The 17,347-nt window shown below is 41.9% G+C and overlaps 1 protein-coding gene across 2 annotated transcripts in view; it reads left to right on the top strand.

The window, feature by feature from the left end:
• CAMK4 (calcium/calmodulin dependent protein kinase IV) overlaps positions 1 to 17,347 on the top strand; it is a 356,965-nt gene that overhangs the window by 127,542 nt on the left and 212,076 nt on the right. For both annotated transcript variants that reach the window (XM_040421616.1, XM_040421617.1), the window contains exon 2: positions 1,438 to 1,516. In XM_040421616.1, coding sequence (XP_040277550.1) covers positions 1,438 to 1,516 — 79 coding nt within the window. The remainder of the gene's footprint in view (positions 1 to 1,437; positions 1,517 to 17,347) is intronic.

The following is a 17,347-nucleotide window of genomic DNA, read 5'->3' on the forward strand; positions in this document are numbered from 1 at the left end:
CATAAGGGTGATAATCCTGTGCAACGCGTTTTGGAGGCGATCTGCCTCCTTCTTTAGGTACACATAAAGATCTAAATTATGAAAAATCACAAAAAGGTCACAGATTATTTTAACATGAAAAAGTCATATAATTAAAACAGTGACAAAGAAAAGTATCTGCAAAGATTTTATACATTTTATGTTGATGCAAACTGTAATACCGTATGTTGGGCAAAAAGGGAAGTTACAGAAATGTACACCTCCTGTCATTATATGTATGATGGAACTGTGTAGTAAAGTATGCGTTGTCCAGCTTAATCTAGGCTGTTTTAAAGGGAACCCGTCACCATGAAAATGCAAAGTAATCTGCAGGCTACATGTTATAGAGCAGGAGGAGCTGAGCAGATTGATATGTAGTTTTATAAGAACATATTCAGTATAACTTGTAATTTACTCTTTAATATCTGTGCTTATTCTTGGCTTTGAAGTCCAGGAGACAGTCCTATCAGTGATGACAGCCTTCCCTCTATGTGTATACAGAGATAGCTGTCATGGACTTCCAGAATGAGCAGGAATTTTCAGGAAAATAATAGAAGTTATAATAATTCTTTTTCTGCTCCTCCTGCTCTATAACATACTGCCTGCAGCCCACACACCATGTCGACAAATCTTGACTATATTGCTATTAAATACTGTAGCTCATGAAGGGGGACAATACTGGGAGAACTGAGGGATGTAATGTCCATTAATGAATGATCATGAATGAATGATTCTGCTCAGAGAACAGAGAACTGATTTGATGTCAGTAAATGGAGAAAGGAGAGCGACAAGCTGCATCTTGGGGTACGATATTAACCAGACATTTCAATGCCTATAACTTACTTGTTTCAGCATCATATAACCTCTCCTGACATGTCTGTTTTAGTAACTACTTGTATTACCAGTGCACTAACAATTCTGGAAAATCTATGGGTGTGACTCCGTGTTGTGTCATTCCTCTTTTATTCCTACTAGAGTTTTATGGTTGAAATGCCAGCATTCTGCTATCCAATCAGTGTTGCGGGTGTCCTCTTGCAAAACTCATATAGACCTTTATAGCTGACTGCTGGCAATTCATACATACATTTCTAATAGGAGTAATAGAGGAATGGCACAAATGACAGTTACAAGATTAGAAGCTCCAGAATTGTTAGTGCATGGGTAATACAAGTAGTTACTAAAACAGACATGTCAGGAGAGGTGACGGGTCCTCTTTAAGGATTGTGTTGAGGACATTCACCGCATCAGTTTACTAATGTATCCTGTACATATATTCATTACAAGGCAAAGACAAATGCTGCAAGATGATCTTCAAGAAAAGCTACACAATGCAAAGAAATGATTCATCTTTACCTAATAAGTGACCTGTTACCTTTGTATCATTACACCCCAGCAGCTTACCCCTTCTTTTTCCTTTAGGGGCGCCACATCGGTCGTGTACAGATGCAGGCAAAAAGGGACTCAGAAGCCTTATGCAGTCAAAATGCTGAAGAAAACTGTAAGTTGACACTTTATATAGAAACCTTATAATCAATTATTCTGAAGGATGAAAGTAAATTAGTTTTAATAAGTCGACTAAAGATTATGCATAATCTAGAGGTAAATGGTAATTGTGACTGAAGCTTTGTGTGTGAATATTCGGATATACCAGAAGTCAATTCTTCAAATTAAAAAGGGGTTTTTCGGGATTTTAATATTGATTCAAGTGTATAGGAACAAGCCGTCCCATAAAGGTGAATATAACTACACCTGCTCGCCATTGCGATGTGGTCAGCCAGCAGGTAAACAATGAAGGGAAGGCAACGCTGGCACGGCACACGGCCTTCTCTTCAGCCAGCTGATCGACCAGGGTGCCTGGTGTCGGACCGCCGCCGATCTGATATTGGTGAACTATCCTGAGGATGTCATAAATATAAAAATCCCAGAGAACCCCTTTAATGATAGATATATTACATATTCTAGCCATCTAAGTCATATTCTGCACAGACTGCTGTCCAAAGCTAAATGATTAACAATGTGCTTTTTGTAGAAAGGTCAATCAACAACTGAAAAAACTCTAAAATGTCAGAAATATGAAGAATAATGTCACATCATCCCTGGGAATGCTGGGTTTGGTTTAAAGGGGTTCTCCGGGCATTTGATATTGATGGCTTATCCTGAGGATAGGCCATCCATATCAAACTCCTGGATAATCCCTTTAAAGACTATAAATTGGTTGTCTGGCCAATATTTCCAGGGAAAAATAAAAACAAGGAATAACAAAGTATCAGAAAAATTAGGAATAAGGAGCATTACTCACCTCCATCGATACCCCACTGCTGCTCTTGGCACCGCTGCTCTTCACTTCCAGGTCCCAGCTTGACATGCCAGAAATTCCAGAAAGGCCCCACTGCCAATCCCTGGCTGAAGCAGGTCATTGCTAAGGCCAGTGACTGGCTGAATGGGCCTTTCCGGCTGGTGCCAGGGACTGGAGCAGCATTGGAATGGCAACGGTGTGGGAATGGTGAAGGTAATGCTTCTTTTTATTTTTGCAATTTTTTGGCCCATTTTGAAAAAGATTAGTTCACTCAGAAAACCCCTTTGAACAGGCTCAGAATGATGTAGGAAATTTTTTGAAAAGTCAGATCTCACTGACTCCCAACTATACAAACAATATGATTTCTAAGGCCCCTTTCACACAGTTGAGAATTCCGCGCGGGTGCAATGCGTGAGGTGAACGCATTGCACCCGCACTGAATCCGGACCCATTCACTTCAATGGGGCTGTGTACATGAGCGGTGATTTTCACGCATCACTTGTGCGTTGCATGAAAATTGCAGCATGCTCTATATTGTGCGGATGCGGTGTGATTTTTTCACGCATTGTTGCTAGGAGACGATCGGGATGGGGACCCGATCTTTATTATTTTCCCTTATAACATGGTTATAAGGGGAAATAATAGCATTCTTAATCCATGTGATGGACCATGTGATGAGCACAGTGACATCATCAAAGATCCTTTAGCCAGGTCCTGAAGAAAGTAGAAAGAAGAGGAGATCCGCTATGCGACCAAGTGGATGGGGTAAGTTAAATTTGTTTATTATTTTTAACCCCTCAATGGACTTTTTACTAAGCATTCTGTATTAACAATGATATTATTTTCCCTTATTACCATGTTATAAAGAGAAAATAATAAAATCTACAGAACATCTAACCCAAACCCGAACTTCTGTGAAGAAGTCTGGGTTCGGGTCTGGGTACCAAACATGCAGATTTTTCCCACATGCGTGCAAAACGCATTTTCCCGCAACGCACCCGCATCTTGTCCGGCCCTCACACACGATGCCCGTGTGAAAGAGGCCTAAATGGACTAAAATAAACATGCATGGAAGCCTTCTTTAAACGTAGGCCGAGTTCACTCTTCAGTTATTTGGTCAGTTATTTCCATCAGTTATTGTGAGCCAAAACCAGTAGTGAAGCCTACACAGAGATCAGGTATAATGGAAAGATTTCCTCCTGTTCTGTGTTCTGGAGAAGCACCTGGTTTTTGGCTCATAATGACTGATGGAAATAACTGACCAAAAAAATGAAGTGTGAACTTGGTCTTAGGCAGCCCTCCAATCATCATGTCTGGCCCTGTCAATTAAAATGCAGAGGGCATGGCAGTTGCAGAGAGACTTGAGCCTCTAGGTGTAACGGCAACGCCCTCATTGCTCCTAGAGGCTCATTTGCATATAGTAAAACATAATTTTTCTCAGCAATGCAGACACATATGAACATGGGACCAACACAGATGTCTTCAGCTGCCAAGTGCACATGTAACAGGTCAGCCAGTGTCATAGGTACAAATTTGCTGACAGATGCCCTTTAAGCTATTATTGCAGTATTTTGGCCATTAACTCTCTAGCTACACATCACTTGTCATCAATACAGTAATTTCCAATAGTGTGTGCTCATATTCACAAACAAGTATTTCTTAAAGTATATATTGCAAGAGACACTAAATCGGTGTTGCAGTTACCAGCTCCATCCACTACACAATGGACTAAACTGTGTATTTCCAGAGCTACTCGGAAACAGCTAATAAGCAGGGGTGTGGGGTGCTGGACCTCCGAATATCAGCTATTGATGGCCTATCTTGAGAATAGGACATCAGTAGTTAAATGCCAGAATACTCCTTTAATTTTTAGTTAAAGAGGACCTTTCACCTGGAAAAACATTGTGAACTAAGTATCCTGACATATACAGCGGTGCCCAGGGATCTCACTGCACTTACTATTATCCCAGGGCGCCGCTCCGTTCTCCCGTTATGTCCTCCGGTATCTTCGCTCAGTAAGTTATCGTAGGCGGAGACTGCCCTTGTTCTGCTGGGCGTCTCCTCCTCCTAGGCTGTAGCGCTGGCCAATCGCAGTGCACAGCTCACAGCCTGGGAGAAAAAAAACCTCCCAGGCTGTGAGCTCTGCGATTGGCCAGCGCTACAGCCTAGGAGGAGGAGACGCCCAGCAGAACAAAGGCAGACTCCGCCTACTATAACCAAGAGTCCTAAGTCTCCGCCTACTATAACTTACTGAGCGAAGATACCAGAGGACATAACGGGAGAACGGAGCGGCGCCCAGGGATAATAGTAAGTGCAGTGAGATCCCTAGGCGCCGCTGTATATGTCAGGATACTTAGTTCACAATGTTTTTCCAGGTGAAAGGTCCTCTCATTCCAAATATGTATGTACGCTTGATTTACATATCTGGCTTAAAAGTCGTGTCTCATGGCAGATGCTGGTAGCATATCCCTAGTATGATAGCAGCATCTCATTAGTGATAATCGGAGCACTGTGATCCCATAGACTTAAGAGGAAATTGCGCTAGAAATCTGCTGTGCCATGTTGTCTCCTGGCAGCTCCGCCCTGTTTTTTTCTGGGTGGCCACATATTTGGCTATTGACTGTAATGGGCCTACAAAAGAAAGCCAAGTGGAGTCAACAGGTAACAAGGTAGCACTGCACTTTCTTCAATTTTGCATGATGACATTGAGAGTATATCCTAGTGATGTGCAATAGCTCATCTAAGGCGGCCCCTTTAATTCATACTATAAACCAACGACTGTGGATAGAAACATCCATCCAACATTCAAAATTTTTACTTAAAAAAAATATATAGAGAGAGAAACAATATGCATAAAATACTGATTAACTTACTTTGTAAATTCCATACATTGCTTATCTTGCACTGTTGCTGTATTATATCCAGAGCTGTATTCACATTTGGGTTGGTTGCTATTGGAAACAGTCAACCAGCCTGCTAATAGGCGCAACCTTGTGTTCCTTTGACTCTAATGGGGGACATATTTTTAGTACATCAAATTTCTTCATAGAGGCTGGAATGAAGATGATCACCATGGAACAAACTTTGTGCAGATGCTGAGCCAGCAAAGAATGCTGGGAGATTTAAGCACTGAAGCCTGCACAACCATGCTTGATTACAATGTAACCAAGATCAATATACAATGGCATATTTACAAAGTTACTATAGAATTTACATGCATTTTTACTCTATGTAAACTATTTTTTAAAAGTCTTGGGTATTTTTCTAGCATAGAAATATTCATGTTTCTGCAGCAGTCTAGGGTTTCCAAGGGGCAGCAATAAGTCCGTGGATGTATAAAATAGAAATTGCATACAGACAGCTTAGGGCTACTTGGCATCCTACACCAGGCAATGATGGAAGTTCCCAGCACATTTATTGAAAAGGGTAATGTTATTCAGTAGGTGACAGTACATTAAGTGGTACTGGTGCATATTTCATAGGTGTCTCCTGTGTGCCCATGATGTTGTCAGCTAGAGTATTAACATCTTGACCTCACATTGATGAAGTGCAACATCAACACCAAGATCAATTTCAGGATGGCTCACCTATGTAAATCTAATTGGCCTGCACTAATATAGAGAAATAAATGAGATTTCTCTATGGAAGACCTGTGTAGGTTCATGTGTGGACACTAAATATTAATTATAATAATCATGTGTCCAATCTCTCAACTCAAGTGATACTAATATTAGCTCACAAAACCATTCAAAGCCAGACATCCCCTTTAAAGAGACACTTCCATCACAAAGGGGTACTTTTTAACTCAACATTCATAGTAAATAGAATAGAATTTTTGTCTGTTTTACATTTTCATTTCGGCAGGACTATAGCATCGAAAATAAAATACGCAATATTGTCCATCTGTAGCAATCAGCACAGAGAGATAAAGCTCATATATAAATAGGGGAACCCTTGTCAGTTTACTGCTGCTGTGAGGGAAAGATGTTATCTGTTAGCATAATAGTTGATTAGTGGAATTGGAATAACAGTATGATAATGCTGAAAAAGAGGAATACAGCGGCTCACCCTCTCTCTATACGGAACAGGTGCTCACCCCCAGGTCCCACCCTCAGGACCAGTAGAAAAGTAAAATATAGCAAGTATGGGGGGGCACTCACAAAAGGGACCACCACGGCAGTGACAGTGATTATACACTTTAATTTGTTAAAATTTTAAGAACATACCCCTAAAATCATACAAACATACAAATACATATACCACATATGCCCCACACTCAGTCTCTGCGTCAATGCGTAGGTATTCAAGTATAGAACCGCGTGCAAAGGTATATTGTCGTAATGACACCAGTTCTGTGGATAAATGCGCCAGCACCAGTGTGCTGCTTAGGTGCAGTGATTGAATACACCGCTTCAATGTCCAGTGCACTTAGTATAGTGAAGCACAAGTCCAAAACACAATGCGGTATGCCCCCACAATCGTGGGTATGACTCACTTGCCTCTACAGTGCTCAAAATCGAGCCCGGTCTTACCCGTCTTCACTGCCTCCTCCGCAGCGGCGATCCAGGCGGCCGCTCACCACACAGCGTCTCACGTGGTGTGCTCGGCCTGAACGTGGCGTCCCACGTGACCTGGTTGCCTTGGGGACCGGATACACGCTCGTATGACGTCACTATTGAGCGACTGTCTTGGAATCCGTACGTGATGCTTTATTTCCTTTGCTTTTGATTTTTATGTAGCCGGCTTCTTCTTTCTTTAAATGGATCCACGCTCACTTCCAACCGCCAGACGCGTTTCAGGGTCCTACACCCCTTCCTCAGTGGCCAACTGAGTGAGCGGATCCTCACTCCTTTTAAATGGGATAACCCCGCCCACATTTCTCCATATTCCTTATATCATTGTATTCTATGGAGTGGATTTGCCCCTTGTGGAGTGGGTTCCTATTCCTAGTACATGGATCATACGTTCATATATCAATTCATCATACATATTTAAAACAATAAATACCCCTGACAACATATCTATTACATATATATAGATAAGAATGAATAAAAATACATAAAATAGATAAAATAGATACTGAAGAAGACTGCAAGGTCATATCTTCTATCCGCATAGAAAACGCAATAAAAACGCAATAGAAACGCATACGTGTATATTGCGTTTTACATATAAGGCAAACATACTCATTCGGGGGAACTGTATTATTCATCCCGAAGGATCGATGAGTGAGATTGGGGAGCCTTCCGGCGAGGAGGGGAGATCACAGTGTCGATAAACGACCAAACTGCGATGTCCCATCCCTACCGGAAAATCCCCCTACAGGAACCCAAACACTTCCATTTCGGCGTTGAGGCCTCTAGGAATGATTGTATCATATTCAAAGATCCTTCGGGATTCTTGTCGTGACATGTGTGCAATATGATTACCCCCTCTCCATGCCTTTTTAACTCTTTCTATTGCTACAAACTTAAGGCCTGTAGGGTCACAGTTATGTATTGTTTTAAAATGTTTGGATACGGAGTGCGTCTCTAGGCCTTTTTTAATGTTTGCCACATGTTCCGCTACCCTCTTTTTTAATGTTCTCTTGGTCCTGCCTATATATTGTTTCCTGCATCCACATTGTAATAGATATATAACATCTGTGGAATCACAGGTCAGGCATTCTTGTATATCCAAACTAAATGTGTTAACTGTAGACTTTACTACTGTAGTTTTTTTGGGGAAACTAGTTATTTTGCAATTAGCACATCTGCCACACTTAAAAAACCCATTTACTGCTAACCAATTTTCCTTTTTATGGTTATCTTTTCTCACCTTCACAGTTGGAGCTACTTTCCCAGCCAAGTTATTTGCCCTTGTGTATGTTATTTTTGGTGCTTCACTTAAGAGGGGCCCTACTATCTTGTCATTCAATAAGTGTCCCCAGTGTTTCCGGATACTCTTTTCCACTAATTTAAATTGTGAATTAAATGGAAGAATAATCCTCAATGTTTCATCACATGACTGGAGACCACTAGCTAGAAAAAACTCTTTTCTTTCCATTTTCTTTACCTTCTCCAGTGACCTATCTATCACTTGAACTGGATAGTCTCGTTCTAATAGTTGTTGTTTCAAAATAGTCGCTTCTTCCTCGAATTTATTGACATCAGTACAGTTCCGTTTGAGTCTACGGAACTGACTGGTTGGCACGTTAATCAGCCATCGAGGAAGATGACAACTGGCAAATCTAATAAAGCTGTTTTTAGCGACTGGTTTGAAGAAGGTATTACAATGTAGTTGGTTTCCCCTTACCCATATCTCCAAATCCAAAAACTCAACTTTCAGTTTGCTCACATTGGGGCTGAACACTAAATTCCTGTCATTGACATTAATATTCTGGAGGAATAAATCTAAAGATTCAGATGTGTCCTGCCAAATGAATAGAATATCATCTATGTAGCGCCGCCATAGCACCAGATCCGTCCCCAGCCTGGGCATGATGATCTCCTTCTCCCATTGAGCCAAAAACAAGTTGGCATAGCTGGGGGCGAATCTAGTGCCCATGGCGGTGCCCGTGCGCTGTACATAGAAATCCCTTTCAAAAGAAAAATAGTTATGGGACAAAATATATCTCACTCCCTCCAATATGAACTCCAACTGTTCCATGGAGAGACCGGCATCTCCCGACAGTTGTTCTTGCAATGCCTGTATACCCTGGACATGGTCTATAACTGTATACAGGGATCCAACGTCCAGCGTCCCCAAGATCCATCCATCTGTCCATTCAATGGTTTCCAAAGTTTTAATAATGTCAGTGGTGTCGCATATATATGACGGCACTTTTTTCACATAGGGTTGAAGCCATCGGTCAATATATTTTGACAAGTTGCATGATATGGATTCAATCCCTGACACTATGGGACGACCTGGAGGTGATTGTAAACTTTTATGGATCTTGGGGATGCAATAGAACACCGGAATCCTCTTCTCCGTGTCCAAAATAAACCTAGCTTCCTGTTCAGAGAGAAAGCCCCTCTCTAATCCATTTCCGCAGTATTTCTTTAGAGTATTATAATACTCCTCTGTTGGGTCTCCTCTTAATTTTTGATAGGTGTTTGCCACCCCTAATTGCCTATGACATTCCTTCAAGTAATCCCCCGTATTCTGTATCACCACAGCCCCGCCCTTATCGGCTGGCCTGATTGTGATGTCATTCATTTCTTGTATTGATTTGATTGCCTTAATTTCTTCCTTATTTAGATTTGCGTTCATCCTACGGCCATTAATTCCCCTCAAGTCTCGTTCTACATTGTTTCTGAATGTCGCCATTTCATTACTAATCTCTTGCCTTGGAAATTTCTTTGATCTGGCTTTTAAATCAGTATGTAGATATTTGCTTACATTCCCTTCCATGTCCATATCTCTGTTTATAGGATTTTTCAAGAAGTACTTTTTGAGACATAACCGTCTGATAAATTTCTCCACTCCAATATATGTGGCAAATTTATCAAGCGGGTTTGACGGGGCGAATTTTAGACCTTTATTAAGTAATAGTACTTGAGTGTCTGTAAGTACAGTGTCACTTATGTTAATTATGTTGGTCGTCGGTGATGTGGGTTTCTGTGTTCCCTTCTTACGTGAGTGTCGTCCTCTCCTAAATGTCCGTTGTGTTCTTGCCGTTTTGACCTGGTCAATATCGGCGTGTGATAGTGCTCCGTGTTCTGGTGATATCTGTGTTCCTGTCTTTGTGACTGATGGTTCCCTCTGTCCCGTGCATACTCTATCGGACGATCCCTCAAATTGTAATCGTGTATATAATTGTGATTGTGTCTCCTCACATTCTGCCGTGGTGGTGTGGGAGTGCGTACAGTCCTTGTTCGTGCTTTGTGATGTGGTGGAGTATAATCTAAAAAATGAGGTGTTACCAGTGCTTCAAATCTATTTGAAGTTTTAACATTTTCATATTCTGTGTTTCTCCCCTGTGTACTAGTGTCATCGACCTCTTTGTGCAGATTAACCTCTGTGACCTCTTTCCTCTCCAGATGGTATAGCTTCCTAGACTTCTTCCCTATTATTTCTCTTTCCAGGGAATCAAGATTTTTGCAAATCCTATCGTGCCATTTTCGTACTGCCTCACTGTCTGGGAACGCCTCCATCTCTCGTTTGAGGGTATCTATCTGCCCCGACATTTCCTCTGACATCTGAATTCTCCTTTTTATGATCATTTGGACCAGGGTACCTGATTGTATTTTTAGAAAAGCGTCCCATTCTTTTTTGAATTTGTCATCCACTAGATCCATTGCTGGCATCTTAGTGAGTGTCAAACCCTTGGGGATAAGTCCCTTATCTAGATATTGTGTAAGGGACCTTATTTCCCATTTATTCCGCAACTGACGTTGCAAAGTCTTCTCCAGTATTCTAAAAACTTCATCAATTGATCTCTCAATCCCTGCCGATGATTCACCTTCCACATTGAAGGTGAACGTATCTATCTTTTTATATTTATTATCCAGATGCTCCCAAATGTCCATATTAGGGAGAGGGGAGCTCAACTGTGTAGGGTGCTGTATAAAGTAGAAAAAGAGGAATACAGCGGCTCACCCTCTCTCTATACGGAACAGGTGCTCACCCCCAGGTCCCACCCTCAGGACCAGTAGAAAAGTAAAATATAGCAAGTATGGGGGGGCACTCACAAAAGGGACCACCACGGCAGTGACAGTGATTATACACTTTAATTTGTTAAAATTTTAAGAACATACCCCTAAAATCATACAAACATACAAATACATATACCACATATGCCCCACACTCAGTCTCTGCGTCAATGCGTAGGTATTCAAGTATAGAACCGCGTGCAAAGGTATATTGTCGTAATGACACCAGTTCTGTGGATAAATGCGCCAGCACCAGTGTGCTGCTTAGGTGCAGTGATTGAATACACCGCTTCAATGTCCAGTGCACTTAGTATAGTGAAGCACAAGTCCAAAACACAATGCGGTATGCCCCCACAATCGTGGGTATGACTCACTTGCCTCTACAGTGCTCAAAATCGAGCCCGGTCTTACCCGTCTTCACTGCCTCCTCCGCAGCGGCGATCCAGGCGGCCGCTCACCACACAGCGTCTCACGTGGTGTGCTCGGCCTGAACGTGGCGTCCCACGTGACCTGGTTGCCTTGGGGACCGGATACACGCTCGTATGACGTCACTATTGAGCGACTGTCTTGGAATCCGTACGTGATGCTTTATTTCCTTTGCTTTTGATTTTTATGTAGCCGGCTTCTTCTTTCTTTAAATGGATCCACGCTCACTTCCAACCGCCAGACGCGTTTCAGGGTCCTACACCCCTTCCTCAGTGGCCAACTGAGTGAGCGGATCCTCACTCCTTTTAAATGGGATAACCCCGCCCACATTTCTCCATATTCCTTATATCATTGTATTCTATGGAGTGGATTTGCCCCTTGTGGAGTGGGTTCCTATTCCTAGTACATGGATCATACGTTCATATATCAATTCATCATACATATTTAAAAAAATAAATACCCCTGACAACATATCTATTACATATATATAGATAAGAATGAATAAAAATACATAAAATAGATAAAATAGATACTGAAGAAGACTGCAAGGTCATATCTTCTATCCGCATAGAAAACGCAATAAAAACGCAATAGAAACGCATACGTGTATATTGCGTTTTACATATAAGGCAAACATACTCATTCGGGGGAACTGTATTATTCATCCCGAAGGATCGATGAGTGAGATTGGGGAGCCTTATATGTAAAACGCAATATACACGTATGCGTTTCTATTGCGTTTTTATTGCGTTTTCTATGCGGATAGAAGATATGACCTTGCAGTCTTCTTCAGTATCTATTTTATCTATTTTATGTATTTTTATTCATTCTTATCTATATATATGTAATAGATATGTTGTCAGGGGTATTTATTGTTTTAAATATGTATGATGAATTGATATATGAACGTATGATCCATGTACTAGGAATAGGAACCCACTCCACAAGGGGCAAATCCACTCCATAGAATACAATGATATAAGGAATATGGAGAAATGTGGGCGGGGTTATCCCATTTAAAAGGAGTGAGGATCCGCTCACTCAGTTGGCCACTGAGGAAGGGGTGTAGGACCCTGAAACGCGTCTGGCGGTTGGAAGTGAGCGTGGATCCATTTAAAGAAAGAAGAAGCCGGCTACATAAAAATCAAAAGCAAAGGAAATAAAGCATCACGTACGGATTCCAAGACAGTCGCTCAATAGTGACGTCATACGAGCGTGTATCCGGTCCCCAAGGCAACCAGGTCACGTGGGACGCCACGTTCAGGCCGAGCACACCACGTGAGACGCTGTGTGGTGAGCGGCCGCCTGGATCGCCGCTGCGGAGGAGGCAGTGAAGACGGGTAAGACCGGGCTCGATTTTGAGCACTGTAGAGGCAAGTGAGTCATACCCACGATTGTGGGGGCATACCGCATTGTGTTTTGGACTTGTGCTTCACTATACTAAGTGCACTGGACATTGAAGCGGTGTATTCAATCACTGCACCTAAGCAGCACACTGGTGCTGGCGCATTTATCCACAGAACTGGTGTCATTACGACAATATACCTTTGCACGCGGTTCTATACTTGAATACCTACGCATTGACGCAGAGACTGAGTGTGGGGCATATGTGGTATATGTATTTGTATGTTTGTATGATTTTAGGGGTATGTTCTTAAAATTTTAACAAATTAAAGTGTATAATCACTGTCACTGCCGTGGTGGTCCCTTTTGTGAGTGCCCCCCCATACTTGCTATATTTTACTTTTCTACTGGTCCTGAGGGTGGGACCTGGGGGTGAGCACCTGTTCCGTATAGAGAGAGGGTGAGCCGCTGTATTCCTCTTTTTCTACTTTATACAGCACCCTACACAGTTGAGCTCCCCTCTCCCTAATATGGACATTTGGGAGCATCTGGATAATAAATATAAAAAGATAGATACGTTCACCTTCAATGTGGAAGGTGAATCATCGGCAGGGATTGAGAGATCAATTGATGAAGTTTTTAGAATACTGGAGAAGACTTTGCAACGTCAGTTGCGGAATAAATGGGAAATAAGGTCCCTTACACAATATCTAGATAAGGGACTTATCCCCAAGGGTTTGACACTCACTAAGATGCCAGCAATGGATCTAGTGGATGACAAATTCAAAAAAGAATGGGACGCTTTTCTAAAAATACAATCAGGTACCCTGGTCCAAATGATCATAAAAAGGAGAATTCAGATGTCAGAGGAAATGTCGGGGCAGATAGATACCCTCAAACGAGAGATGGAGGCGTTCCCAGACAGTGAGGCAGTACGAAAATGGCACGATAGGATTTGCAAAAATCTTGATTCCCTGGAAAGAGAAATAATAGGGAAGAAGTCTAGGAAGCTATACCATCTGGAGAGGAAAGAGGTCACAGAGGTTAATCTGCACAAAGAGGTCGATGACACTAGTACACAGGGGAGAAACACAGAATATGAAAATGTTAAAACTTCAAATAGATTTGAAGCACTGGTAACACCTCATTTTTTAGATTATACTCCACCACATCACAAAGCACGAACAAGGACTGTACGCACTCCCACACCACCACGGCAGAATGTGAGGAGACACAATCACAATTATATACACGATTACAATTTGAGGGATCGTCCGATAGAGTATGCACGGGACAGAGGGAACCATCAGTCACAAAGACAGGAACACAGATATCACCAGAACACGGAGCACTATCACACGCCGATATTGACCAGGTCAAAACGGCAAGAACACAACGGACATTTAGGAGAGGACGACACTCACGTAAGAAGGGAACACAGAAACCCACATCACCGACGACCAACATAATTAACATAAGTGACACTGTACTTACAGACACTCAAGTACTATTACTTAATAAAGGTCTAAAATTCGCCCCGTCAAACCCGCTTGATAAATTTGCCACATATATTGGAGTGGAGAAATTTATCAGACGGTTATGTCTCAAAAAGTACTTCTTGAAAAATCCTATAAACAGAGATATGGACATGGAAGGGAATGTAAGCAAATATCTACATACTGATTTAAAAGCCAGATCAAAGAAATTTCCAAGGCAAGAGATTAGTAATGAAATGGCGACATTCAGAAACAATGTAGAACGAGACTTGAGGGGAATTAATGGCCGTAGGATGAACGCAAATCTAAATAAGGAAGAAATTAAGGCAATCAAATCAATACAAGAAATGAATGACATCACAATCAGGCCAGCCGATAAGGGCGGGGCTGTGGTGATACAGAATACGGGGGATTACTTGAAGGAATGTCATAGGCAATTAGGGGTGGCAAACACCTATCAAAAATTAAGAGGAGACCCAACAGAGGAGTATTATAATACTCTAAAGAAATACTGCGGAAATGGATTAGAGAGGGGCTTTCTCTCTGAACAGGAAGCTAGGTTTATTTTGGACACGGAGAAGAGGATTCCGGTGTTCTATTGCATCCCCAAGATCCATAAAAGTTTACAATCACCTCCAGGTCGTCCCATAGTGTCAGGGATTGAATCCATATCATGCAACTTGTCAAAATATATTGACCGATGGCTTCAACCCTATGTGAAAAAAGTGCCGTCATATATATGCGACACCACTGACATTATTAAAACTTTGGAAACCATTGAATGGACAGATGGATGGATCTTGGGGACGCTGGACGTTGGATCCCTGTATACAGTTATAGACCATGTCCAGGGTATACAGGCATTGCAAGAACAACTGTCGGGAGATGCCGGTCTCTCCATGGAACAGTTGGAGTTCATATTGGAGGGAGTGAGATATATTTTGTCCCATAACTATTTTTCTTTTGAAAGGGATTTCTATGTACAGCGCACGGGCACCGCCATGGGCACTAGATTCGCCCCCAGCTATGCCAACTTGTTTTTGGCTCAATGGGAGAAGGAGATCATCATGCCCAGGCTGGGGACGGATCTGGTGCTATGGCGGCGCTACATAGATGATATTCTATTCATTTGGCAGGACACATCTGAATCTTTAGATTTATTCCTCCAGAATATTAATGTCAATGACAGGAATTTAGTGTTCAGCCCCAATGTGAGCAAACTGAAAGTTGAGTTTTTGGATTTGGAGATATGGGTAAGGGGAAACCAACTACATTGTAATACCTTCTTCAAACCAGTCGCTAAAAACAGCTTTATTAGATTTGCCAGTTGTCATCTTCCTCGATGGCTGATTAACGTGCCAACCAGTCAGTTCCGTAGACTCAAACGGAACTGTACTGATGTCAATAAATTCGAGGAAGAAGCGACTATTTTGAAACAACAACTATTAGAACGAGACTATCCAGTTCAAGTGATAGATAGGTCACTGGAGAAGGTAAAGAAAATGGAAAGAAAAGAGTTTTTTCTAGCTAGTGGTCTCCAGTCATGTGATGAAACATTGAGGATTATTCTTCCATTTAATTCACAATTTAAATTAGTGGAAAAGAGTATCCGGAAACACTGGGGACACTTATTGAATGACAAGATAGTAGGGCCCCTCTTAAGTGAAGCACCAAAAATAACATACACAAGGGCAAATAACTTGGCTGGGAAAGTAGCTCCAACTGTGAAGGTGAGAAAAGATAACCATAAAAAGGAAAATTGGTTAGCAGTAAATGGGTTTTTTAAGTGTGGCAGATGTGCTAATTGCAAAATAACTAGTTTCCCCAAAAAAACTACAGTAGTAAAGTCTACAGTTAACACATTTAGTTTGGATATACAAGAATGCCTGACCTGTGATTCCACAGATGTTATATATCTATTACAATGTGGATGCAGGAAACAATATATAGGCAGGACCAAGAGAACATTAAAAAAGAGGGTAGCGGAACATGTGGCAAACATTAAAAAAGGCCTAGAGACGCACTCCGTATCCAAACATTTTAAAACAATACATAACTGTGACCCTACAGGCCTTAAGTTTGTAGCAATAGAAAGAGTTAAAAAGGCATGGAGAGGGGGTAATCATATTGCACACATGTCACGACAAGAATCCCGAAGGATCTTTGAATATGATACAATCATTCCTAGAGGCCTCAACGCCGAAATGGAAGTGTTTGGGTTCCTGTAGGGGGATTTTCCGGTAGGGATGGGACATCGCAGTTTGGTCGTTTATCGACACTGTGATCTCCCCTCCTCGCCGGAAGGCTCCCCAATCTCACTCATCGATCCTTCGGGATGAATAATACAGTTCCCCCGAATGAGTATGTTTGCCTTATATGTAAAACGCAATATACACGTATGCGTTTCTATTGCGTTTTTATTGCGTTTTCTATGCGGATAGAAGATATGACCTTGCAGTCTTCTTCAGTATCTATTTTATCTATTTTATGTATTTTTATTCATTCTTATCTATATATATGTAATAGATATGTTGTCAGGGGTATTTATTGTTTTAAATATGTATGATGAATTGATATATGAACGTATGATCCATGTACTAGGAATAGGAACCCACTCCACAAGGGGCAAATCCACTCCATAGAATACAATGATATAAGGAATATGGAGAAATGTGGGCGGGGTTATCCCATTTAAAAGGAGTGAGGATCCGCTCACTCAGTTGGCCACTGAGGAAGGGGTGTAGGACCCTGAAACGCGTCTGGCGGTTGGAAGTGAGCGTGGATCCATTTAAAGAAAGAAGAAGCCGGCTACATAAAAATCAAAAGCAAAGGAAATAAAGCATCACGTACGGATTCCAAGACAGTCGCTCAATAGTGACGTCATACGAGCGTGTATCCGGTCCCCAAGGCAACCAGGTCACGTGGGACGCCACGTTCAGGCCGAGCACACCACGTGAGACGCTGTGTGGTGAGCGGCCGCCTGGATCGCCGCTGCGGAGGAGGCAGTGAAGACGGGTAAGACCGGGCTCGATTTTGAGCACTGTAGAGGCAAGTGAGTCATACCCACGATTGTGGGGGCATACCGCATTGTGTTTTGGACTTGTGCTTCACTATACTAAGTGCACTGGACA

Source organism: Bufo bufo, chromosome 2, assembly GCF_905171765.1.
Source record: "Bufo bufo chromosome 2, aBufBuf1.1, whole genome shotgun sequence".
Classification (NCBI taxonomy): Eukaryota; Metazoa; Chordata; class Amphibia; order Anura; family Bufonidae; genus Bufo; species Bufo bufo.